We start from the raw sequence: 26059 nt of genomic DNA on the forward strand, positions 1-26059 counted from the left end.
CACAACAGCTTGTGCTACGTCTGCTACCATGACCCAACTTTGTGCCAATTCATACCAACTTGGGATGACAGTCACTGCAGATGTGTGCTGACCATGCAGGTCTTTGTTACAATTGCAATTCTATTGTGTTACAGGTTCAGCATTCTACAGCTGCGACCCGCCATGGCTGGGCCACCGCGGCGGCATCACCTTCAGGGTGGACCTGCCCATGGCCACCCGCCGGTCGGACCCGCCTGCAGTCTGCAGGGAAGCTGCCCTGCGAGCCATTGCAGAGCTCCCGCACCCGGACGTCACTATCTGGTCGGACGGCTCGGCTCGCGGCGGACGGAACAGGGCGGCGCAGGCGCTGATCCAGTTCCACCACCTCAACAGAGAAGAGACCGTGCGCGCTCCTGCAGGGGCGGTCTGCTCCAGCCTAAGAGCAGAACTGACCGCCATGCGCGAGGCGTTCGCGGCTGTGGCCGGCCTGGAGGACGGGGAGTTGGCATCGACCAAGTCGGTCCGCCTCCTCACCTCACCGACTCAAGGTCTGGGCTCCAACTACTCGGCCGCGGCCCAGCTAACTAGACCATGGCCCTGGCCGCCGAGGTGTGGAGGCTGCTGAGTGCTGAGCACCCTCGCCGAGAACGGCACCGAGACGGTGCTCCAGTGGGTGCCAGGCTATGCCGGGCTGGACGGCAACGAAACCGCCGACCGCCTGGCTGGCGAGGCCACGGCGGGCGACCAAGACAGCGCACCGATCGACCTGTCGAGTGCGCGGGCCGCCGTCATGCGCCATGTCCGGGAGCTGTCGCGACAGAGGGCAACCGCTGCCCACCCGCACCCGGACCCCACGCCTGGTCACGACTCCCTGGCGCGCTGGGGGTCGGTGACGCTGTCCCAGCTGAGGACCGGCACATCACCGCTGACCCGTGATACGCTCCACAAGATTGGCCCGGAAGTCGACGACGAATGCCCCGCGTGCGGGGAGCCCGACAGCGCGGCGCACCTACTGACCGATTGTCCGGCCTATGAGGCGGCCCGCCGCCGCCGCTGGGGTGTCGACCCTCGCCTGGTCGACGTCCTCGGCGGCCCGGCGACGAAGGTCGTCACCTTCATCGAGGATGTTGGGCGGACCGAGCCGCCGCTCGACCCGCCTGCGCCGCCGCCCCCCTGAGCGGGTTGGCGGTGGGATGCAGAAGAAGAAGAAGAAGAAGCAACTGCCAGCGCGCCACGGCGGCGAAGCCGAGTTCCGCCGCTGGACACCCGCGCAATGGCCAGCACAGACAAGAGACAACCGAATCACAACACCTACAATTACGTTATTGTTATGGTATTGACATTGTTACAATTAACCCTGCTCTTTCGAGCGTGGATGCACGCTGAAATTGTCGCATAATTCCATGCAGCTTCCACCCTTCTGCAATACAAAGTTTGAATACAAAGTAGTCTTGCAATAGGTTTAGAACTTATGTGCAGATTGTCGATGCTGGTTGACTTGATGATTGGAATTGTGTTTACCTGTTTCATCTGTTTTGACTTAAATATATGGCCATGGACTATGGCCTACCTTGGGAAGTGTCTCTGATTTCAACAAAACATTTTTCATCAGGATACGCTGCAGGGTACATAGTACATACGTAGTGAAAATTTTGAGCATGTATGGGTGCGCATGTGGAGATGTAGACTGCGAATGAGACGGACTACGACGGTTTTTGAACCAATTAAATCTGATTGACAACATAATGTAGGACTAAAAACTGACTGTCAGAAGAATATTCACAGAATATTCACTTCACCCGGTACAACGAAAAGGGAAAGTCAGGGAACAGAGGCAGGTTACATCTCGAAGATCAATCAAATTGCAGGTGCCGATTGGTTATGGATCATCGCAGCTCAAGGTACTGCCTTGTGCTGCTTTATTGTTAACTGAAATTGCTTCCACCTTGTATTGAAAGAAGTCATTATGGAAGATTTTAAAAAGGTTCTTGAAAAAATTTAAAAACTTTGAATTTATATTTCTGCAGAATTATACACCCGTATCATTCTTTACATGTCAATATTAGTATATTATCTAGCATATAAGAAAATAGTGGCCTCAAGTTTCTAGAAAATATCTGATTTTGCTCTCTGGGCCAATGCAGATCCCTAAAAAGTTAGGAGCCGTCTTCATTATTTAATGTATAAAACCAAATAAATTATCACTGCTCAAAATAGGAAGAAATGACAAATGAAAAAAATGTTTTCCTACAGCGCTGCAATCCAGATTTCAAGATAGTGATGGGCACACTAGAAAGCAAGTAAAAGTACTCCACAAGGTAAAAGTAAGAAAGAAGAATATCCTTATACTGTTTCAGAATTGGGTTACAAATATTTTTTATGTGTTTTAAATACCCAAAGCAATCGATTCCACAATCAGTCTTGATGATATTATATGGTTTTTGTATGGTGTTGGTGGTACTTGAATGACCAACGTCAGTACATGTCCATCACCTTTCGATATTTCCGTGGTGCTCGCTCCCATTTCATAGCTGCTCACGGTGTTTTCTGCTGACGTCATATGGTGCTGCTCCACTAGCGCCACCATACGGCGTCAGCTGGCGAATTATCCAGTTAATACCAGAGCCCTAAATGCTTACTTCGAAATCTAAGCTACGTTGCGGCATTGGCGGTTATGTGCGGCGTGTATGCCGCATGATTAGTAAGCGGCGACCACTAAATTAAAGACTCAAACGCTCCGACCGGTTCTCAATGAATAACACTGCATACCAAAAATGCCAACCGCTCTCGTCATAAGATATTCAGCTTTAAATAACTAGGTTATCTACATCATCATTTTGAACCAAATTCATACTTTCAACTTAACTCACTCATTCCTTCCTTTGTTGTCTCCAAACAGTCTTTCGATTGTCTGGAAATCGTATGCTAAATCCCGTACCTGTATGCGACTGGTGCATATAAAGGCCGATAAAAGAATTTGAATAGGCTCTGGCATGCGATTTCCTGGCTACCCAAAAAAGTCTGTTTCAGTCTTGCTATCAAAACATGACCTCGCCCGCACAGGGGCACCTTAGGGGGTTGATGCAACCCCCTAAGGTTTTTCGCGAATAACTCGCTTAAAAAGCGGCTGATCGCGACGAAACTTTCAGTACCCTCGCATTGATCAATTTAACACCCATCCTGAAAATTTCATGACCCTGACCCAAATGACCTTTGACCTGTGACCTACTTTTCGAGACCATGTTTGGCCGGAACCGCGATTCAGCGTATGTCGGCTCGCATTAGCAGCGCGTTTGCAGTCTTTTCGTGGTTTCAAGCGTTCAAACATGTGATATGATGTTGCCCCCATGCATTAGGGTGGGTGTCAAGGTCACCTGAAGGTCAGGTCAGGTCATTGACCTTTGGTGACCTCGGTTCACTTTTTCGAGTTTGACATGTTTCTAGGTCAGTTTTTTCGAGCTGGATTCGAATTAAGCAACCACATGAACGTTTACAAAGTAGTTTTGGTGCCTTCGTAACATGTTACGAGGCTGTCAGAGGCGGTTGACACCTACTACAAATACCTGGCAGGACCTCTACTGGTTGACCTGACCTGACCTAACCCGACCTGGCCTAAATGAATTAAGACATCATCTGTGATCAAAACTAGCATGATATTCGTGATCAGCACCCCGAAAAACCCCATAGCAGCCACACTACGGCGTTCTAACAGGTCCCAATTTTCCCGCCTTTTGGGTCATTGACCTGACCTGGAAGGTCAACCGATGACCTAGGACCTTAAAATTGGGTATCATCGGCTTTCTCTCGTCACGGGCAACACGCTCGTTTTTTCCGCGAAGCTCTAGCTTGATCAGGAGCGAAACGGCAAGGGGTTATACCTTATACGTTCGCGGCTGAGTATTAATTTGGTTCAAAACAATGATGTAGACAAGTTAGTTATTTAAATCTAAATATCCTATGACGAGAGCGATGGACATTTTTGGTATGCAGTGTTATCCATTGAAAACAGGTCAAAGCTATTGAATTTTTAATTTAGTGGTCGCCGCTTACTAATCATGCGGCATACACGCCGCACATAACCGCCAATGCCGCAACGCAGCTTAGATTTCGAAGTAAGCATTTAGTCTCACCCACCAAGTGAAGTTTATGTTTGTCATATTTTATTTATTTAAAAATATTGTCCTACATGATTGGAGAAAATTTGCATTTAATGTGAAAAACAAATCTATGAAATTGTACAAAACGCAAAATAAATCGAGACTTATTCGCGCGGCATGCTTCGGAAAGGTTGAAAACCTCGCTCTTCTTTTAATGACAAATATTTGAGTGACGTCATGAAACTAGTACGAAATATCTTTTTTTTGTAAATGATTGTATTCTTCGTTATAATTGTAAGTAAGACCGATGAAAACATCTATTTGCTTGTAAATTTGATGGCTTTAAAAAAAATACAACAAATACTGCAAGTATTTACATCCCGCCGATCGCTCATTTGTCTGCAAACAATGACGTCACAATTACTTTGGACGACTCTTTTTGGTAGACGATTCTTGCGCGCTTTCAAGTCATGTGCAAAAGGTGACTGCGGCGCGCAACATTAACGCGTGGAACGCGTGTAGCGCGGATTTTCGCATTTCATTTCCCGTGAAGTTCTGCTGAAGTCTGATACAACATAATAAAGGATTAGGGAGGTAAGATTTAAACTTTTAAAGCCCATGTGAAATACTTACTTACCAGTAAAACGCCTTTTGGGCGAAGAACGAGCGAGCGAGATAGTGAGCCCTGGGCCCCTGCAGGCCCTGCACAAGGGCGAGAGGGTACTTCCAACGGGCTTGTGCAAAGCACCCTTCTAGCCGGTCGCTAGCGGTGTGCCAAATTTGAACGCAATCGGCGCAGCCATTCCTGAGATCTGGAATTGGCATTCTGCACGTGCGCACGTTCAAACGGGGTCCAAACTGACTTTTGCATGGCACCCTACTAACCGCCAACCGCCCAACCGGTCCCCAACCGTGTGCCAAATTTGAGCGCAATCGGCCCAGCCGTTCTCGAGATCTGGGAGCGCCCCTGCACGTGCGCACGTGCAGTGGCACCCTAACCGCAAACATGGGAATGCCTGGTGGGTGCCTACCTGTATGCCAAGTTTCAGCGAAATCGCCCTAGTTAGTAATTACCGAGTTATTGAAATGGGAACAAATTTGGCACCTCTTCTTTTTGCCTTTTGCACGTGCAGTGGGGGTCAGTCACATAGATCAAGAGTATCCGACCTTTGGTAGAAGGGATGCAGCTACCCTACAAAAATTACCGCAAGACAATCGTCCAAGCAGATGCTGAGATATGAGCCTCTCAAATTCACTACCTTTGCAAAACAGCTTGAACACCCCTGACTATTCACGTGGCACGTGCCATGATGGTCACTGAGATGTATCAAAAGCAGGGATGCGGAGCCGGAGTCGGAGCCGGAGCCGGCATATTTTGCCCGGAGCCGGAGCCGGAGCCGTGAAACAATATAGCCCGGAGCCGGAGCCGCCAAAAAAGGGGGCAACTCCGGCTCCTTTTTATTTTTTGAAGAGGAAAAAAATACCATTGTTTGGCCTAACTTTGTACCAGTTTTTGACTTTTCTTCGTATTACTTCCAAATTATTTTGTTAAATGTTCAGGAAATTGTGCAGTAAGGCAGTGACATCCCTGCTGGTGACCTATAGTCACTCTTAATTTTTTTGGATAATGACATATAATTTATTTTTTTGAAATAAGAGTGGCACAATGTTACCCGCACAAAAATAACTTTGTACCATATGAATAAATGCATCAATAAAACAATGGAAAAGCCAAAAGTATCAATGTTAGCGGTCGTTATGGATACATTGGTCCACTTAGGGGCTTTTAAAAAAGGAACAGCAAACTTGTACATTGTAAAAACATAGTCACGGGATGGTGCACACCATCATGACTGTAGGTCGCTTACGTATCCCGCTGGGACATTTACGCACAACCAACGACGCGACGAACCACATACAATAAAAGGCACGGAACACAACGAACGACACGACGACCCTCTTCATCATATGGTGTCGGAACTTTAAATCACCCCTGGATTTACCCTTCCTGCGGGTGGCCCAAAGTTATTGAATTAACGGCAAAAAATATGTATAAACATTGACCACCCCCAAATTTTAAAAAAATGTTTGAGGAAAATAAATTACCAATAGTCGAATGCAAAGTTCACATGATGTCCTATTCAGGCAAATTGCAAAAATCGATTCGGCTGGTAGCATCTGAGCCCTGTACAGGGACCTACCTAAACCTTAATATTGGGTGAAAAAAAGAAGCTTCACCAAAAAAATCTAGAAAATCCAAAATCGACATGATGACGTATTTTTTGTGTCCCTGGGTTTATCATTGACTACTTCATTGGTTCCGGCCCAAAAATGCCATTTCTCGCGCATAGGTATTAAGCTGATTAAAATTTAGACATTTTTTTCCTCGTGGAACAAAGTTACCCACACGGCCCAAAGTTAGACCAAACAACGGTAATTGACCTAGTTCGGTTTGACAGTACAAGGCAGTAAAACATATGGTACTTACGTCATGGGCCATCAAGTGAATGAAAAAAATCCGAATATCCCCAGTATCCCACAGTACGCAAACAACTTCCTGTTTGCTCTTCCCCCCCCCCCCCCCCACGTCTACTGCATCCCCAGAACATGAGGACCAGTCTTTAGGTGACGGCCATTGTTTTCAAACCAGTGCAGTGGACTGCGACTCCCAGCACCGTCTCATCCCACCCACCCCCCCCCCCCCCCACCCCTCACCCCCCAATGCAGCCGAGACGGGTGTCAGCTTACGATGGTTCACTGAACTCCGATTCGCGGCGACTGCGTTTCCAATGCCATCGCTTCCTAGCCCTTTGTTCTGCCAGTTCTCTCCGAGGTGCGTTTGCGCGGGGACGCGGTGAGCCGGTCATGGCAAAGAGTAACGCGTATAACCAATCCAATTTTTCTTCCACCCGTATTTAATTGATTGCGTAGGGGATATACTGAGTCGGAGCCGGAGCCGCCGGAGCCGGACCATTTTACTCGGAGCCGGAGCCGGAGCCGCCATAACATTTTACCCGGAGCCGGAGCCGGAGCCGATTTTTTTCTCCGGAGCCGGGGCCGGAGCCGGAGCCGTCTGAAATTTCCACGGCTCCGCATCCCTGATCAAAAGTAGTCAATTACGGGGTAGAAGGGATAAGGCTACCCAGCAAAAAAGACCGCTGGCCAATCGGTCCAGCGGTTGCTGAGATATAAGCCTCTCCAAATTGTTACAGGCCGGGCTGGGCTGCTCATACTCACGGTTCGTCGGAAGGTCATCTCAGGCTCAAAAGAAACGGTATATACCATTCGAAAGCTGACGGTGAGCTGAATCCAAAAATGTAATTTTTATCAATATCGATCGATGGCCTTTTTTGAAAATTGCGTTTTTGTAAAAACTTTATAATTTTTAATCAACGGGCTGTCCCGGACGCGTATTCGCCAAGTGTATTACACGAATCGGCCGACCAATAGCGTGCCTCTTGAGTGACGTCATACGTTCGGTCCTCGCCCTTGGTGGCGTCTTTTGAAACTAGGTTTTAGTTTGACGACATTTAAGCAGCTCTGCATATGTTGTCGCCGTGGCGAAGTGGTTAAAGTATCGGACTGGTGATACAGAGGGAAGTGGTTCGAGTCCACTCGGCGACCTCAATTTTCGTGTCATCTGTCATTGTGCGTTTTTTGGATACATTTGCAACGGCGTGCACCTAAGAAATCAGAGGTAGGCATTCTTCTTATGAATATGTTGCATAAGAGAAATATTTGCAGTCCAACCGATTGGTTCGGTTTCGGTATTTTCCAATGGTTTTTGTTTGTATTTGGTTTGGTATCGGTGTTCTGATTTTCTGTGATCGACATCACTAATGCATAGTGCATACTATGCGAACGTAGCCAATGGAAAGACAAATGGTGCTGGGCGATGGCCATTGATCAATACCTATTTCTCACTGCCAATGGGTGACAGCACGCAGCTCCTGCTGGATATGACAGGGGCGGCGCTGATCTTTTGACATCAGGTGGGCACTTGGTAAGGTAAAGTACCTAAAAGTAGCGAAAACTAAGATGAAAAGTAAAAATCGCACGCTGGTTAGCAGGCTATTAGATAGTTTTTCGTGCAAGAATCACCATGCACAAAAAAGTTCGGCATAGCTGTTAGCGTAATCACGGACGAGATTGTCAATTTCCAGCCGTCAGAGCGTCATCTATAGAAGCTATGCCCTAACTATAACTTTTACATTTCAGCCGCCAGGGGGATACCTAAACCCCCTTACTTGGAATCTAGTTAAAGTCAAAAAGATTTATATTAGACGTTTATGAAGATTACTTGAGACTGATTGTTAAGTTGCTTGCTCACGGCGGGCTGTCATCAATTTATCTCTATGCATGTCTTATCTGATCGATGAAATAATACCGGAATCCGTTGTCATTCGAGTGTGTTTCATAATAGCTCTTCCGACTTTGACGAATATCGACAGTGCCGTAGCAAAATTGGTAGTTCAGGTATAGACTGCAACTGCAGTTCTTTTGCAACTTATTCCTTAATCAGATGAATACTTGTCATAGATTTATTGGGCGTACGATATTGGCGTTCGAACGTAGGGGCCAAAAATGCGTGTCTACGACCGACTTCTCAGAAAAGAACCGCTAAAGCAGGAATCGATCCACAGACTTCCAGCTCATCACACCGAGACTCTAACCACTCGGCTACGACGACACACAGCACCTTCGTTAGCCATATACAAATGAAAAAAGTCTCAACTCAAATCTAGCCTCAATGCATGCATTGTCGCGTCGGATGGCTATGACGTCGCACTAGAGATGTCGCTAGTTGGTGGGCCGATTCGTGTAATACATTTGGCGAATACGCGTCCCGGACATTCTTAAAAAAATAAACATGTTTTTTCGAGTTCCAGTGAAAGCTGAGTGCCAAAAGAACAATATTTAGAGAAGCAATATTTCAAAAAATCAATATGCGTCTCCCACAGTCGACAATAAGGCGCAATAACACAGCTGAGTGTCACGATGGACCAAAGTCAGCCACACAGAAGCGTGAAATGACCCTTATCGACTCACAGACCCGGCGCTCTCGGCCCGCCTGACCGGCCACGGAAAGAACGTTCGGCTCTCGTTCTACTAAACAAATGTCATATTTGTCGGTTTAACTGTCCACATCGCTATTAAAGTTATTCAGGATACCTGTGAAGAAAATTCATTGTTCTGCTTGATTTACAACATGCTTTAATTTACATTTTTCTTATGCATGTTTTGTTCCATCCAGCTGCGCTCAGTCCCCGCGCAGGGGAAGTGAGCGGGGTTTCACTGTCAGAGGCTGTACTGGTGACAGCTGCTCGGCCGTGCGACCGGTCAAAGGTTACCCTGTCCCACCGGGCGCTACCCCCACTGCACCCGAGCTGAGGCCGGTACAACCTCAGACATTTCAGCGCGGCCAATTTTCCTTATATGGGCATGATACCAAGCTCAATTGAGCAAAGTAGAAATGAACAAATGTAAATTAATGCATGATGTGAAGATGACAGAGCAATGAATTTTTTTTTTTCACAGGTATCCTGAATAGCTTTAATAGCGATGTGGACAGTTAAAGTGACAAATATGACATTTGTTTAGTAGAACGAGAGCCGAACGTTCTTTCCGTGGCTGGTCAGGCGGGCCGAGAGGCGAGAGCGCCGGGTCTGCGAGTCGATAAGGGTCATTTCACGCTTCTGTGTGGCTGACTTTGGTCCATCGTGACACTGGGCTGTGTAATTGCGCCTTATTGTCGGCTGTGGTAGACGCATATTAATGTTTGGAAATATTGTTTTGCTAAATATTGTTCTTTTGGCGTTCAGCTTTCACTGGAACTCAAAAGTACATATTTATATTTTGAAGAATGTCTGGGACAGCCCGTTGAATAAAAGATTATAGAGTTTTTACAAAAACGCAATTTTCAAAAAAGGCCATCGATCGATTTTGATAAAAAATTACATTTTCGGATTCAGCGCATCGTCAGCTTTCGAATGGTATATATCGTTTCTTTTGAGCCTGAGATGACCTTCCGACGAACCGTACTGATATTCATATTTTTCCGTTATATTGAAAGAGCGCTCGCTCGTAATCATAACCCGTATTGGTTGGATGCCAATGTTTTTTATGTAAACAGACACCTTGAAACTAGTGAAACTTTGGTCATTGTTGCAATGCATGCAATTGCAATGTTGTAATTTCAGGGCAAATATTCGTATGGCATTTCCCCAGGCTGGAAAAATCCATACACTAGGCTGGATGTTTAATTTTTTCTTCATTCATGACTATGAACCCACTAGCCCACAAGACAGACACCCTTGTAACGTGGTCTTGTAAATGGCTCCTTCCGTTCAATGAGGCTAAACACACAGTGACGCACTTGGGACTGACCCAGACTGCAAAACCTGGCAGATTTTAAAAAGATCTTGAGCATGCACAGGGCCTCAGCATTCTGCTAGCCTTCCTCAGGAGTCGGGCGTGCATTACAAATCTCAGGCGTGAAAGCAAGGCTATATAAAGCGTGAAAGGCATGGCCCACAAGGCCCAGGCCTGCAGCCATTCAATAATGAATCAGGGTGTATGTACACTGTACATACAGCCCTCTTCAAACTGCGTGGTACCTAGGTATTCTTTCCTCGACAAAACCGAGAATAACGCGGATACTATGCTATCGGTCGCTTGGAAATCATAACAGCAAGATGCGCGAGACTCCACACCTTAGGTTGGCATTGCCATCGCATTCATTTTCCATCCAGTTTGGCAACAAAACCCAAAAGTTTGTATTTGCCCCCAAAACAAACTTTTGCATTTTGTTGCCACACAAGGCATATCCTTTGTTTAGTGATATACCCAATCGAAGGAGTAGAGCATGGCGCCTCTATTTTCAGTGAGTTCCGACCGACTGACAACATAGTCTTTGAGTTATTACTGGCTTTGTCGAAAAAAGAATACCTACCACGCAGTCTGCTGAGGACCGTACATGCCTGGAGGCGGGGCTATCACTGGCAGCTTAATAATGAAATAAATGTGAAATGCATGGACAAACATTTTGAAACTACCGCACATTTGTGAGAATTCATTGGGATGAAAGGTGCGAGTCATAGTCCAGAGTTTTTACTGCGGCTGGCACATACGAGAGACAGGCGGAGCTGGAGGAACCTCTGTTGGACGGTAGACCTCGGTTCGGGCGGACCCCCTCCGAACTGCTCGATCCTTGATCAAGATATGGCCTCACGGCTCGACAAAAGGAAGCAAATGCTAACCAACTTTGAGGTCTTAGATGAGTGGCTGATGGTGACGTCTGGGTCAGGTCAATGACCTGTTAGTCAGAAAAATCAGGACTTCCTTATATTGAAGCAGATGAATCTTCTCTTGTCTGGGGTATTTTTGAGTTCTGATTCTGCCTTTTCACACTAGTTTTGTTTGATAATGCATGTCTGCATTTGGGGTAGGCGGGCTGTTGGGTGCTGGGCAGTTCAGGTCAACCAGTATTTGTCCTTCTAGTTGTTATTGGCCAGTATTTACCACCAATGATGCCTCTGTCACATGTTATTAACCTAGTTTCTAAAACTAGCTTCTAGCTAGTTCCCAAAGCCTCAAATGAATGCTTAATTCGTTGTCGGCTCCGAAAACTACTCAAATGAGCATTTAAAATAAGTCAACTGAGGTCACCAAGTACCAGCCCAGCCTGAGTTAGGCGCATTGGAACCCCGACCCCGATGTAAGTGTGATGGTTAGGTACCTTATCTACGAAAGATATCGCTGACCGACTTTAAGCTTAGATGTGCTGCTCGCTGAGACACTTTCAATGCCTCATAGCAAGTCTTGCTACGATGCTCAATATCGTTGTGCTTATGCAGGGCATGTAATTTTGAACTTAAAACGTTGTGTGCCAGGCGTGCAAATTACGAATACAGGTGTGCCTTCCCACTTGCCACTTGCCAGGCGTGCACTCTAATCAGACTGGGCGTACGGTTCTCCAGGGTATTAGTCGTTGGTCGCTCGGCGGGCGGGAGGGCAACCAGTTCCGCCCCTGTATCGCGTGACCCCTTGCTCCGCCCAGTTACGCACGAGCGTACTCCACGCCGCGTAGTAGCGTGGGGAGGGGAGGGTTAGAATGGCGGCATGTGTAGAGGCTAGAACCGGTTTCCACCGCCATGCCACCGCCCAGCGACATGGAGCGGGGTCGGTGACCAGGGCGCAGGGAAAGGTCAGAGTTCAGCTATAACGTAGAGCTTTGTGTCTCCCTCCCCTCCGCGTGTAACGATCGCACGACAGCGGCCGGCGGCCGATCAGGCTTGACATGTCAAGGTCACCCGCAGTCAACGGGCTCAGAGGGTTGGCCGAGTGCGCGTCCGTGGCTGACGACAGTCTCGACCATGTGCTATGGTGCCGATAGACTAGCGTGCGTAATAAGTTTTTGTTCAGTGCATATGGCTGCTGGGGTGTGTCATCTTGATATGATGCTTTGTAACGTGTATGATACGATACGCTTAAAACCTCGCTGGGAGTGGCCGAGAGGGGGGGAGGCGGATGTGGGGTGGCGGGTGCCGCCTCCACATGTTTATTTTTATTGATAGCTGCGAGAGCTGAAATTTGGCAAGCCTGACCTTTGATTCAAGCTGCATTTTTATGACAGCAGCTGTATTTTCATCCTCGCCCATATTGGTGTTTTCCCAGCGTCTATCGTAAAGGGGGAGGAGGGTCCGTTGGACCCCTTTGCCGTTCAACCCCTGATCAAGCTAGCGCTTCGCGGAAAAAGAGCGTGTTGCCCGTGACGAGAGGAGGCCGATGATACCCAATTTTAAGGTCCTATCCTAGGTCATTGGTTGACAGGTCAAAAGTCTAAGTTGACAAAGTTGTCAAAGTTGACAGGTCAAACTCAAAAGTCGGGGAATCGGGACCTGTTACAAACGGTTTCTAAATGCGAAATCAACTCCAAAATCTACCCTAGAAACATGTAAAACTCGAAAGAGTGAACAAAAGTCATCAAAGGTCAGTGACCTGACTGACCTTCACGTGACCTTGATACCCACTAGCATCCATGGGATCAACATCCTTTCACATGTTTGATCGCTTAAAGCCACAAAAAGACAATAAAACGCGCTCTACTCGAAATACGCCAAAACGCGATTCCGGCCAAACATGGTCTCGGAAAACAGGTCACAAGTCAAAGGTCTTTTGAGCCAGGATCATACAAATTATAGGGTAGGCGTAATATTGATTGACTCGAGGGTACTGAAAGTTTCGTCGCAATCAGCCGCTTTTTACGCGAGTTATTTGCGAAAAACTGAGGGTACGAGGTCTGTTCGACACCCTCCTACAAGTGCGAAGGTTAAAGGGACCCTCCCACCTTCAAAAAAGTTTATGAATTGGCATGAAAGTGATGTCGCTCGGTTCAGAAAGAGCGAAAACAGATATCTACCAAATTTCACCGAAAAATATTCACCGGTTTTCAAGATATTAGACTTTTACTTTTGTTTACTTTTTTGGGATCTCCGCTGTTTCTAGCGACTTTATTTTAGAAGTGCGGCGTTTGCGGCAGATGTTGCGCGCAAATAGCATATACCACCGCGTGCTACAAAACGTTTTAGTCAAACATTTAAAAATCGTTAGATATTTGCGCTGACGTCACACATTCAGAGGGGTATTCCTAAGCATTAGCCCCTCTGAATCAAAATGCTGCAATTTTGAAATTCAATATTTCCGATTTAAGGCATTTCTCGATGTTGCGAGTGCCGAAACCGGTAATTGTGAGCCAGGGACCCCATTTTGGCTATCTCAACTCAAATCTAATGTTAAGGTGGGAGGGTCCCTTTAAGGTCAGGCCGTTGACCAATGACGTCAAAAGTGAACCTCTGTAAGGTCCCAAAATGTCGCGACGTCGCAGCACCCTTCGTGCCAGGGGACTTTTCAACGGGGAATGAAGCTTATATGTATGATCTAGTAATATCTCCCAGAGGCCTCACAACTTGTATGTAGCTATCTCGTATTTTTCTTAAGTCACCTGAAGTCAGGTCGGTCACGCAACCTCACGTTTATTAATCAATTGGGAAATATGAAAGCTGTTATTTTGGCGCCGCGAGCCATCTAAAGCTGTCTCAAGCGCATTAATTCGCGATTTTATACAGTCTTTGCAAGCCCCAGCATTCACTTTTCCATTCTCAAAGTTAGGCGACTTCATTTATGACGTCACTAAGGTCACAGGAGTTTTCACCAAAAAGTCCCGATCAAATTGAGCTATGCGAGTCGTGAAGCCACCAGTGGACTTGTGAGGACCTATCGAATCGAAGAAGCGATATGACCTCCTTGAGCCAGCCTCGTGGCCTGAGTGGCTCTGCCCTGACATGACCTGAGGTGAACACCTTAAATTGACCTCAACAAAAACAAAGCGTATACTATTCGACGCGCTTGAGCATGCAAAACTCGATGGTGCCATTGTCTTGGCTCTGTAACCACTTATGGTAAAGTTGTTTACCAAAAACCGATCCCGCGACTTGGCCAGCACTTATACTGACCTCAGAGTTTATCGGTTGACCTGAGACATTCAACTCGGGTACCAGTTGCTGCATCTCATACGACGCACGCGCTTAGTTTTATCTGCAAGGCGATAGCTCAATTAGGGGCAAAAAGACTGAGAGGGGTCGTAATCGCCCCCCCCCCCCCCCCTCTCGGCCGGGGTATATGCAGAAAACCCACGATTCCGTTGAGGGTTAAGCACTGAAGTGATATTATGATGCGAGAAGGTATAGATCAAAACAAGTATGCACACGAGGGGATGTGAATAAAACTGTGTTTGAGGTATGCCTTTTTTATTATACATTCGATTTGCTTTAGTTATTGGTAAGAACAGATACAACCAAGAGCGCCCCTGAAGAAAAGGTGGCGCATCAGACGGGTGCGATTTTAATTAAAGGTAGTGTGCCACCTTTGAAAGATTTCCCATTTTATTTTTCCTAGGATAAGAAGCTTCTGTTTTTACCTAATATCGCAAAAAAAAAATCAAAAATGGGCCTGGAATAGTGCCTTTTTCGCCTAAAAGTTTTTCGGTTTTTAGATATGTATAACAACTGTAGTGGGCTCACCTGCAAACAGGCGTCGGGCAACAATCGCGAATGCGGCGCACTTGTGACAATAAGCAAAGGTCATTATAGTGTTACGACCATACGACGTACGGGAATGAGTTATCAGCTGTCTAATCGTAGACAACACAATGTCGAGCCTTAAACTGTAAGCCCGTATTGGTATTGTTTCTTTTATTTGGCTGTCGAACATTATTTATGGTTTGAAATATGATTTTATGTAAAATAATTGATATGAAAAAGCCGTCTTATAAGTTATGACCCCATTTCACCACACGCAAGTGGCAGAAATGACAATGATCAGCTGACGCATTTTTCTTGGCCGAAGTCAGAGCGCGCGGCCCGACGCACCACGCGTATTTGGAAATTCCGACCTCGACGAGCATCAGAAGCCACCTAACAGGCGTGTTCGAAACCGCAGGAGATGATGATGAACGGGTTTATCGAAACTTGATTGGATGAGCATATCGGTAATAGCGATTTCAGTGTGTGCATTTATTGTTCATAGTGGTGTGAAATGTGGTTGGGGTACGACCGACAACCCGTCGGGGCGAATTTCGCACTGGGGTACTCAAAATTTGAAGAATTTAAGACGTTTCCATGAGTTTTGAAGGTATGGATAAGTTCTAAAAATCCGGTTCTCCTTATCTGGGCCATTAACTCCATACGGTCCAAGAAAGCTGGCACACTACCTTTAAGGTCTAAGGTCAGTCGGGGACCTCTAAGTTCGGATCAAGCGCTGCATGTTAGGGGTAAAAAAAATGGGGGCAAAAAAGCATCCCGATTTTGGCAGCATCGTCATGCTTTGTCACGGCACTCATCCACTCCCTCGGCCGAAATATTATTTCCTTTTTGTATGAGTTCTGGCATAATCCCGCACATTATGCTGCATGTTGTTTGCCATGAAAAAACAATGCATGTTCAGCTACGTTCTACGCAGTACGCACTAACCTAACCACCATCCCATCATCCACCACTAGCCACCATCCCGTTCTGTGCCCCCTTCCACCCCACATGAATCAGCCGAGATACTAGTCAGTCGGGCTAGCGCTATCCTATGCTCCCTTCCTGACTGCACAGCGCTAAAACCCAGAGCCGAGACTTCCCCAGCGCGACCCCTGACCCCACGCGGTCCGAAGAGTCGGCCGATGCCTAAGGGCGCGCCGCGCGCCGGCCACCCGGATAGCCTCTGCCGAGTCTCCCTTTCATACACCGTTTACTACGCACTCGATTCATTCATGATTCTGTGTTTCAACGTTCCTCTCGTTAGATGGCTCTACTGATGTCATAGGCGATCCCAGGAAGATTGCGGCCAGAATACCCCAAACGGCAGAAAATGAGGTTTTTGGTGAATATCTCGGAAAGTATTTGGCATACAACGATGCAATTTCACAGTCTCGTGGTAAATGTGCATACACATAATTTGGGTTGATAGTTATGCATTTGAACATTATAAAGGACCAGATATGTCCGAAAAAGCAAAACCAACAAGACTTTTACTGGAGAACCGTACCTCGGGCGCGCACGTGCCACGCTTTGCTGTCTGGTGGTAGACGTGATAGCAAATCTTGTAGACGAAAAAACAGAGTAGAGCGAAGGAACGCCAATAGGAAGGAATGCACCACAATTATTGAGTCTCCAAATAGTTTCTCTCACTCCGCAACGACGAACCGGTCACCCCGAGCTTTGCCTATCGTTCGGCACCCACTAGGTGATGCATTTGATTTTACATGAGTCACGGACTGTGACAGCACCACCCCAACCACGACTTATGATTCTGATAGTATTAAACGGGCCATTTTGCCATTTCGTGCCATTTGTTTTGCTCAGGCACGATTGCACCGACTGTCCTCGAAGTCAGTACTCAGTTGGGGATCGGCCTTATGGGTGACCCGCACCGGGTCCACGGCCCGCACATAGCACACCCGCGCGTGCAGAACCTACTCACAATGGCGCTCACTCGCTCGCTCGTTGTCCGAAAGAAAGGCTTCTTACTTTTTGTTATTCGCAATGTGATTTTCAACACTAAACTATACCCGAAATGTTTGAGCTTACTGCTTAGCGGCCCTGTTTCTGTGCATCGATGGAAAAGAGCGGCGAATAAAGACCCATCACATCGAGAGCTGAATTTGTGTAAAAGTGCGGTCTGTTGAACCATGCCATCCAATGTATGTCTCCCCTCAGTCCTCAATCAAGCTTTAAAACCTATTGCATGTTGATGCCGCTGTCTGGCGTAACGCTGCTTTGCTTTATCCAGTTGTATATTTGCTCCCGTTTCAGGTTATCAGCGCTCCAACATGAAGGGCGACGTCTTCGAGCCGAATGCGCTGGTTTTTGCCAAGATCAGGGGCTACCCCGCGTGGCCTGCCAAGGTAATAAATTCTTCAAAAGGCTGTTGACGTAATTTTCTTTTAATGCTTTTCTTCGACGAGAAAGTTACGATTCAAATACTATCCCATCATTCTTTGGATTTTGCTGGTAGTTTGTCGAAGGAAATAATTGATAAAGGAAGGATATTCAATAGGATGCACTTTTGCTACCATTGGTATCGCAGTGATAGCCTGCGCCCTTTACAACTGTTGCCTGCATTACTGTGATTTTTATTCAGCCAGCGACAAGGTAAGAAGCAGAGGAGTAATAGTATGACCGCGCTTTTCCACAGGTCACGGCTCCACTGGATGATTCAAAGAAGCCCAAGAAGTATTCAGTATTCTTCTTTGGAACATACGAAGTGTGAGTGCCATTTTTCTTCTGTCATTTTTGTGGTATGTCGCATGGTATGTGCCGTGGAACCAGAAAGACGTAGGCATAACCGATGGTCTGTTGTCAATAGTTAAAACACTATTCGCTAGAATTGTTTTTCTATTGAAAACAAATCTGAGTTCCCTGACAATATTTTGGCAAAATATGCTGCTTAATGTCAATGTTTTACCTTTTACTTTGCATGATATTTATGACGAAAGTTCACTGATGCACATATGCTTGTCTAATGACATGCTATCTTTGTAGCGCTACCGTCAAAGTGGAAGATCTGTTCGCGTACAATGAAAAGACCAAAGAGAAGTTCGGTAACGTGAATGTGAAGAGGAAGGGCTTTCTGGAGGCAATGCAGGAGATCGAGAGCTCGCCGGATATGGATGTGAGTCGATCGTTTTTATGTGAGGCTTTCGTTCATATGCTTCTCTGTTGGTACTGGTATATATATTGGACTGATTGCGCTGGGTTTGGTTTTCCTGTGTTGTTCGTTGAATAACCATATAAAGGATACCCTCTTATGAAGTTGCAGCCACACCACGACAGGCCATGCAGACCATGCTTCTGCGCTACGTTTGGCTTGTGCCACTTCGTCCCCTCTCTGACCTCCCCTAAAATCCCCGGGTGCGGCTGTCGTCTGATCATGCACCCACCCGAACGTCATTTGCGGCAGCCGACGCTCCCACGCTCCGTTCGCCAGTACCGACCCTGCCGGCTGCCGCTCACTCTGACCGTGCCCCGTGCCCGCCAGGTATCAGCTGCATTGCCCTCACGGATTGCCGCCCCCACTAACTGTGCCCCGTGCCCGCCCAGGTATCCGTGGTGCCCTCACGGGCTGCCGCTCGCACTGACTGTGCCCCGTGCCCCGTGCCCGCCCAGGTGTCCGTGGTGCCCTCACGGGCTGCCGCTCACTCTGACTGTGCCCCGTGCCCGCCCAGGTGTCCGCAGTGCCCTCAGCCGGCTGCCGCTCACACTGACTGTGCCCCGTGCCCGCCCAGGTGTCCGCAGTGCCCTCAGCCGGCTGCCGCCCCACTAACCGTGCCCCGTGCCCGCCCAGGTGTCCGCAGTGCCCTCACGGGCTGCCGCTCATTCTGACCGTGCACCGTGCCCGCCCAGGTGACGGTCGTGCCCCCGCCGGCCACGACTGCAGCCACGCCCCGTCCCGCGGCCGCCACCCTCCCCGGAGGAACGCCCAAGGGTCGCGGCCGCGGCAAGAAACGCAAGGAGGACGCCTCGACGCCGGTAGGTGCCCCGCCAATGAGCTGATGTCGTTAGTCCTAGATCATGTTTCTTACGAGTTTCTCCGTGACGGTTTTGATGAGTTATCCCTCCTTAGCTTTGGATGTTTTGAGTGTTTAGTTCTACTCCCAGCGTGTGTCAAGTCTGCACGCGTGTCGTATAAGCGATAACCAGAGGGGTGTTCACGGGCAACGCAAACTGCTGACTGCGGTGTGTGTGGTGTGTGCAGCAGGCGTAGGGGTAGAGGATGGGTAGGCTGTTCTGACGTCACGGCTGCGTGCGGTGGACGGTCCCCTGTGGCCGGTCCCGACCGGCCACAGCGGTCGCTGTGTGCGGTGACGGGAGGATGACGTAGGGACGCAGTACGCGGAGCTTACAGCCTGTGTACGGTCCGACCGCACACAGGGCCTGTGAACAGCCCTCAGTATGACGTCGTTGACAGAATGGCCGTACCGATAAGTGGCGGTGTTATAATGTTGCTGCTGTTTTGGCCCTTGCCCACAAGATGGACCTGCCATCGTCCTTTTTTGCTAGTGCTGTAGTCCCTGTAGTGCACCGCTGTAGTGCTAGATGGCTCTGCCATTGCTGATTGACCAATTCCAGGCAGAATGCACGTGAGACTGGAGTCTCAAACAGTCCGCTGTCCCCCCTAGCCTCCCGCCCATTACACACTACACAGTACACAGTACAGTTGACTTTAGAAAGATGATGTTGCACTCCCCAGAAACTCGAAATCAGTTGACTGGAACGCTAAGTTGTGCCACTTATCACCCAGTGAAGCGTGTCTATGGTGAACGTTTGGTTACAAAATTAAAAAGTCACTCAGCCCGTGTGATGCGACACAGCCTACCACTCCAGGCAGTTGATTGCCTGTGGAAAGTGGAACATCGTTCTGTAGTCAACCGTGCGGCGTGCACATGCTTTTATTCCGAGCTTTATAATGGCGTGATGTCTAAGCATTTTCATAAGTCACTGCGTTTGCCGTGGCAAGCTGACATAGATAAGTTTAGGTACACCCATAGACCACTGTATACAGAGGTCTATGGTACACCTAAACAATGCTCAGTCTTTTTTTACTCATCATTTTAAAAGTGGCTAGGTAATTGTTACCCCAGTTACTTGAGCACAACGCATGTACATACATTGCAAGCGGATGTTAGCACTGAAATTCGCCACAAATCTGTTGTAATGCAAATTTGTTTAATTAGAATACCATCTCATATACATACCACAGCATACCGGTGTGCAGTGATCTATCGCTCATGCATCTTGGTAAATGTGATACAGTTGGTGCATGCTTGATAGATCCCGGATGAACAACGACGCCAGTGACTGTTTTTTTTTTTTAATTGGACTTTTTGCAATGAAAAATAAGTGTCACTTCTTTAAAGCAATATTGGAAACGTATGCACATGTGCTTGTGCCTTGTTTGCCTTTGTGCTTCACAGTTCACGCTCAGTCGTGTTTGTGTATTCCATGTACGCCTGATCTCCGGATAGAAGTTGTGTTGAAACAAACATCCATAACCTGTTCATTCCTCGTTCATTTAGTTCCTTTTCATGCTTTCATTGTCGACTTCGTTATTTATTCCTCATCGCTCAACTGAGGGTATTGTACGATTAGAATATGACGCGACTGTTAAACTGGTGTAACATTATTGCCATTGTAAACAGCGTTTGTGTTTTATATGATGCTTATGTAGAAATAGGCAGGAAACGTGTCTACGAGATCAGCATTCAGCAGTGATGTACACATTAAAATCTCGGTCACGATGCTGATGACATAGATTTCATGGATGGTATTTCGCATCCATGTTCTTGTCTGGAAGTTCTACTTATCTGTTTTATATGTTGCTAAGAGAACAGTCGGACGTGACGCGGTGTGTGTGTCTGTGTGCGGCGGCAGCTGGAGTCGACGGCCGGTAAGCGACGTCGGGTGGACAGTGGCGATGGGCCGGGCGCCACGTCCGCCGCGCCCGCCGCCGAGCCCGTCCTCAGTCGCAGCGGGCGCAAGATCAAACCGAAACGCTTCGCCGACGCTGACGAGGGCCAGACCAAGTCGCCGGCGACCGGCCGCCGCCAGCCGGCCTCGACTCCGGTGGTTGAGGTGAGATCCGTCCGCCGGCCGCGGTGGTTGATCTGCTCTGAGCCGCCAGCTCTTCCGCCTCCTGTCCGTAGTCTGCCAGTGACGCATCCGCCGCCAGTCCGTAGAGCTTCGACCACCTCGTCTGACCACTCCCCCCGGTCCTGACTCCTACCCTCCCCCTGTCTGACCACACGCCCGGTCCTGACTCCTAACCCGTCCCTGTCTGACCACTCCCCCCGGTCCTGACTCCTACCCGTCTCCCTGTCTGAGCACTCCCCCGGTCCTGACTCCTACCCCTCCCCCTGTCTGACCACACCTTTCAACCACCAGCCGCACCAGCAGCTGCGCCGCCTCTGCAGAGAGTACACTCGACAGCGAATCTCCGCACGGATCTTTGGCTCAGTGGGATGACTCGCTGTCCTTTTCGCACACCATCTAGATAATCCAGACGGCCCTCTCTAGCCTTCTGTCTCACATGTTCCTTTGTCTATCTGAAGATCTCGCTCTTTCGTATCACTGACGCGTCTCTGCCGCTCCTCAGCCGTCGATTGGTGAGGACGCCACCACGCCGGTGGTGCGGCGCGAGGACACCGGCGAGGACGAGGACGAGGACGACCCGATGGCCGAGGACGAGGGCGAGGAGGTGCTGCCCATGGATGTGGCCGAGGGAGGAGCCGGCGACGGGCCGCACGAGGAGGCCGCTCAGCCGGTCGAGGAGCCGGGTGAGGAGCGGGAGGGACGGACTCTGTGGGAGGTATTTGTGTTTGGGGCCGAAGGAGCGCGGGCTTAGAATAGGAGGAATGGTAAACTGACAGAAGTTAAGGCAGTTCAGGATAGATGGGATAGTGTGCCGAAAGGGGAGGCGGAAGGAAATGACTTAACACCAGATACATCGTCTCTCGCTGCCCTTTATGAAACCGCCTCTCTGTTGGGATCTCTGCCGTTACGGGTAACCCAACCCACCTGTGTTCGTCTGGTATTGGATGCAATGCTCGTCTCGCATCTGAGCAGACCTTTAACCTAACGTCACCTCTGCCCCGTCCGCCACCAGTGGAGCGCCGTGACGTGCGCTACAAGCCGTACCCGGCCCACGAGACGGAGGACATTGTGCGCGTGGCCGACTCGGCCTCCGTTCAGGACACGGACGACGGCAGGAAGGTGATGTACGTCAAGGCCAAGTGCGGCGAGATGCTCGAGATCGACATCTCCGACAAGGAGCGGCCCAAGGAGTTCAAGGTAGGTGGCGGACGGAGGAGCGCGCCGGGATGGTCCGGGTTGTTGGTTATTATTAGACGATATTGGAGGTCTGCGGGACGTAGGAACAAGGGTTGGAGTCTTGTCTTACATCCTGACGTCTTGTGTACTGAGCTTCAAAGTTCTAACTTCTAAGCTTGCTGCGATGCTACATGAATTAATTACATTTATAGTTCAATAAAAGAGCTTATAATTCGATATGCCAATGGAAAATACCGGGTGGCCCAGAAAAAACGTTCCGAACTTTGGAGGCCTATATATCAAATTCGAGTACAAATAACGAGCCAAAATGTTCATCAAGTTTGCGTCATTTCTTTGCGAATTGGTTCGCCAAATTATAACACTATACCATCATTTTCAAGCTGGCAATCTTGAGTTGAATCAAACAAGACGTTTTTGCTTTTTTTGCCGATGTCAAATGATAGTGATGATTGGGTTAGACGTCCCATGTTATAAAAAAGAATAAGAAATAGAGCACGCGAATGAAAATATGTGCCGCATTGACTATTCGAAGCTTCAATGTTGTATCTTTATCACTTTCTGAGAAATATTGATTTAAAGTTGGGAACGTTTTTTCTGGGCCACCCGGTATATGCAACATTTAAATTCCACCAGGCTTTTCGACGCTTATGTAAAAAAGTATATTTATCAGTCTCCTACTTTTGGTATGTGCACCCCGCCCTGTGTATTATGAAGCCCGCTCTACAGCCTCCTAACCCCCGTGCTCCCTGTCTGTACCACCAGTCGGAGAAGGCGCGCATCATGTGGGACACGGCCACGGCCATCAACCTGGCCCGACTGCGGCACCAGCTCGAGCAGGGCGAGTACATCCCGGACCGCCTCCGCGAGAAGCTGCTCGCGCGCGCCGACGTCGCCGACGAGCTCAAGGACAAGCTGAAGAACGACAAAAAGGCCGAGATGCGCAAAAGCAAACTCTGGTGAGTGAGGGACAAGGGTGGTGGGTGCTCCTGGATATATTGCCTTCTTATGTTGAGGTAATTTGCTTGTGACGATCTATTGCGCATCGCCTGAGTTTTTAGTAGCCAGGCGGTATTGTGGTTAGCCTGAATTACTGAACCTCCAGGGCAGGCTGATGATTCCTGATTCTTTGTTGGTAGTGATGTGACCTCAGAATATTTAGCCGGAACTATGACTAGAGAAGCAACTTCAGTTAAAGTTGTGACTTCAATCAACAGTGGCCGTAACGGTTCCTATTTTAAAACCTGCTTATTGAACTGTGACCAGAAAACATAGCAGCAGCTGCTTTACCCCTAATTAATAACCAGAGAACCCTAATGTGAGCACCCAAGGAGATAGGGCGGTATTCTGAACTGTCCGTATCGTCCGCCAGGTGGCTGAGAGACGAGGCGCGTATGATCGAGATGGACTACCACATCAAGCTGAACCTCATCATCGACGAACAGAATCACGATAAGTGCATCGAGGTGTTCAAAGAGCTCTCCGTGGTGAGTCATGCCATACTGCCTCAGATGATTGTGCGTGTAGGCTAGCTGATTTTTTTTGTAGAGGGTCGATAAAACCATAGTGTGGACTCAGACTGTTGACTCGGTGAAACTATGTCATAGATCCGCCTGGGAAGTAGGTATATACGTGGTCTTTTTATCGATGGTTCTTTCTGGGTTATTTTTGTGTTACGCATAAGGTGACATTTTCTGCAACGTCTTTGACGTATTCTGAAGGCTGCCAACACACGCTTTGAGCTATTTTGTTTGACTCAGCCCGTCCTGACATGCCCTGTCTGGCCTGTGTGCGCCATCAGATGAACATGGCGCCGCTCATGTTGAAGAAGAACCCGGAGATCGTGGAGACGGTTCGCAAGTGCCGCAAGTACACCGGCTCGGCCGAGATCAGGGAACTCGCCGACAAGTGCTACCAGCGCTTCAAGGTGAATAGGCACAGGACTGGAGTGGGTGGGCTTGAATGTACGAGAAGGGTGAAAGACATGGGACGTGTTTTGTTCGTTCGACCGTGGCGACCTCTGGCGTCCTTCAGCGATCCGTTGATTCATGTTCGCTTTGTACTGTGTAGTGCTGCTAAATGTGCCGTGTCTTGTTGAGCTACCTGCATCGCTTCTTTATCCGGCTACCACCCACCGCGCCCTCTGACGTGATTCGTCTTTGTTCCACAGAAAATGTTTGTCGTGCCGAAGGGCAAGATGTTCCGGGAGTACTTTGACGAGCAGCTGGCCATGTTCCGCAAGGTGACGGAGGAAATGCCGGAGGACAAGGTGGTGCGCATGGTCCGCGATCCGCTCTGTAAGTAACACTGACTGGACTGCGCTGGCGGTCCCCCCCCCCCGGTCTGCGTCCAACTTCCAACTCTGCGAGTAATGCCTGAAACATACTCTTTCCGCAGTCAGGAAATCGCATGCGAGAGCCTATTCAAATGCATGGAAGCACGCTCGCATCAATCGCACGCACCTCCCGGATGCGATTGATGCGGAAAAATTATAATGTATTTGAATAGGCTCTCGCATGCGATTTCCTGAACGCGGAAAGAGTCTGTTTCAGCCTTAACCCGCGCCCCGTAGGGCTACCGGCGGACCCTACCACCCGTAGGGGGGGGGGCCGTTTCGCCCCCCCCCCCTAAGATCTCGGAAATTTACCGGCCGATTTTCAAAATTCAAACGGCGTTCGATAGCCCCATCCGGGAACTACCTTGTGACCAAATTTCATTGACCTAGGTCAAACCGATGACGTCACAGGTCAGGTCAAAGGTCGGATTTTCACCGTTCACAGGCATTTCAAGAAATGTGTTGTGAAATCGAGTAAATTTGTACGTTATTGAAAACCATCGATGGTACATTGTTCGTCAAACACATACTTCGCTATCTGAGGTCACTGATATCAGGTCAGGTCACAGAGGTCAGGTCACTGGGGGTCACAATATGGAAGTGTCATGTGATACATGTTTTATGGTCCATTTTACATGACAAATGCGATTATGTGGGTCAGGCAGCCTTTGGGGCCAGCTTAGGTCACGTTTTGGTGAAGGTCAGGTCAAGGTCAGGTCATATTAGGTCAAATTTCAAAGTTGATGTTTTTGCATAAAATGGGTATCGATTCGATGCAGCTCGTCACGGGGAGTCCAATGGTGGTCTTTGTTTTGCCCTACGTGGTCTAGAATTGCCAAAAAATGAGTTTGAAAATTTGACGTCATCATTTTTGAACAGTTTTTTCGCTATAACTTGGCCAAAAAAAACGAGATATCGATCTGAAATTTGGTATGTAGATAGAAGACAGTGGGTACTATCACATATATTCCGGTTTTTCGAAACTCACAAAACTTTTTGGATTTTTTGGCTAATATATCAAAAAAATCGCATTTTTGACTTTTGGGGGTCAAAACTCAAAAATTTAAAAAATCCGAGATAGCAGATTTGTAGCCCTGTCAATTCTACACCTTTTTTGCCTGATCATTTTTCTGTATCTTCAAAGCTGTAGGCCTGACAGCTCTTCTCGCGAAGGTCTTTTTTCGGTCGAAAATGGCAGAACATGACGTCATTCTGACGTCATTTGTGGCCAACCTATTATAGCCTCTAGAATTTTTTTT

General features: G+C 48.3%; 1 protein-coding gene across 2 annotated transcripts in view; it reads left to right on the top strand.

The window, feature by feature from the left end:
• The first annotated feature begins 4246 nt into the window (after positions 1-4246).
• The window catches only part of LOC122389642 (PC4 and SFRS1-interacting protein-like), a 30236-nt gene continuing 8423 nt past the window's right edge, over positions 4247-26059 (top strand). The window contains exons 1-12 of one of the 2 annotated variants that reach the window (XM_043381851.1): positions 4247-4670; positions 17435-17526; positions 17817-17887; positions 18164-18293; positions 19025-19150; positions 21053-21253; positions 21774-21954; positions 22284-22468; positions 23231-23424; positions 23838-23952; positions 24267-24392; positions 24636-24762. In XM_043381851.1, coding sequence (XP_043237786.1) covers positions 17452-17526; positions 17817-17887; positions 18164-18293; positions 19025-19150; positions 21053-21253; positions 21774-21954; positions 22284-22468; positions 23231-23424; positions 23838-23952; positions 24267-24392; positions 24636-24762 — 1531 coding nt within the window. In that variant the 5' untranslated portion in view covers positions 4247-4670; positions 17435-17451. The remainder of the gene's footprint in view (positions 4671-17434; positions 17527-17816; positions 17888-18163; positions 18294-19024; positions 19151-21052; positions 21254-21773; positions 21955-22283; positions 22469-23230; positions 23425-23837; positions 23953-24266; positions 24393-24635; positions 24763-26059) is intronic. The other variant, XM_043381852.1, reaches the window with a different exon arrangement.

This window comes from Amphibalanus amphitrite, unplaced genomic scaffold (assembly GCF_019059575.1).
Source record: "Amphibalanus amphitrite isolate SeventyFive unplaced genomic scaffold, NRLGWU_Aamphi_draft 000366F_arrow, whole genome shotgun sequence".
In the NCBI taxonomy this organism is placed as follows: Eukaryota; Metazoa; Arthropoda; class Thecostraca; order Balanomorpha; family Balanidae; genus Amphibalanus; species Amphibalanus amphitrite.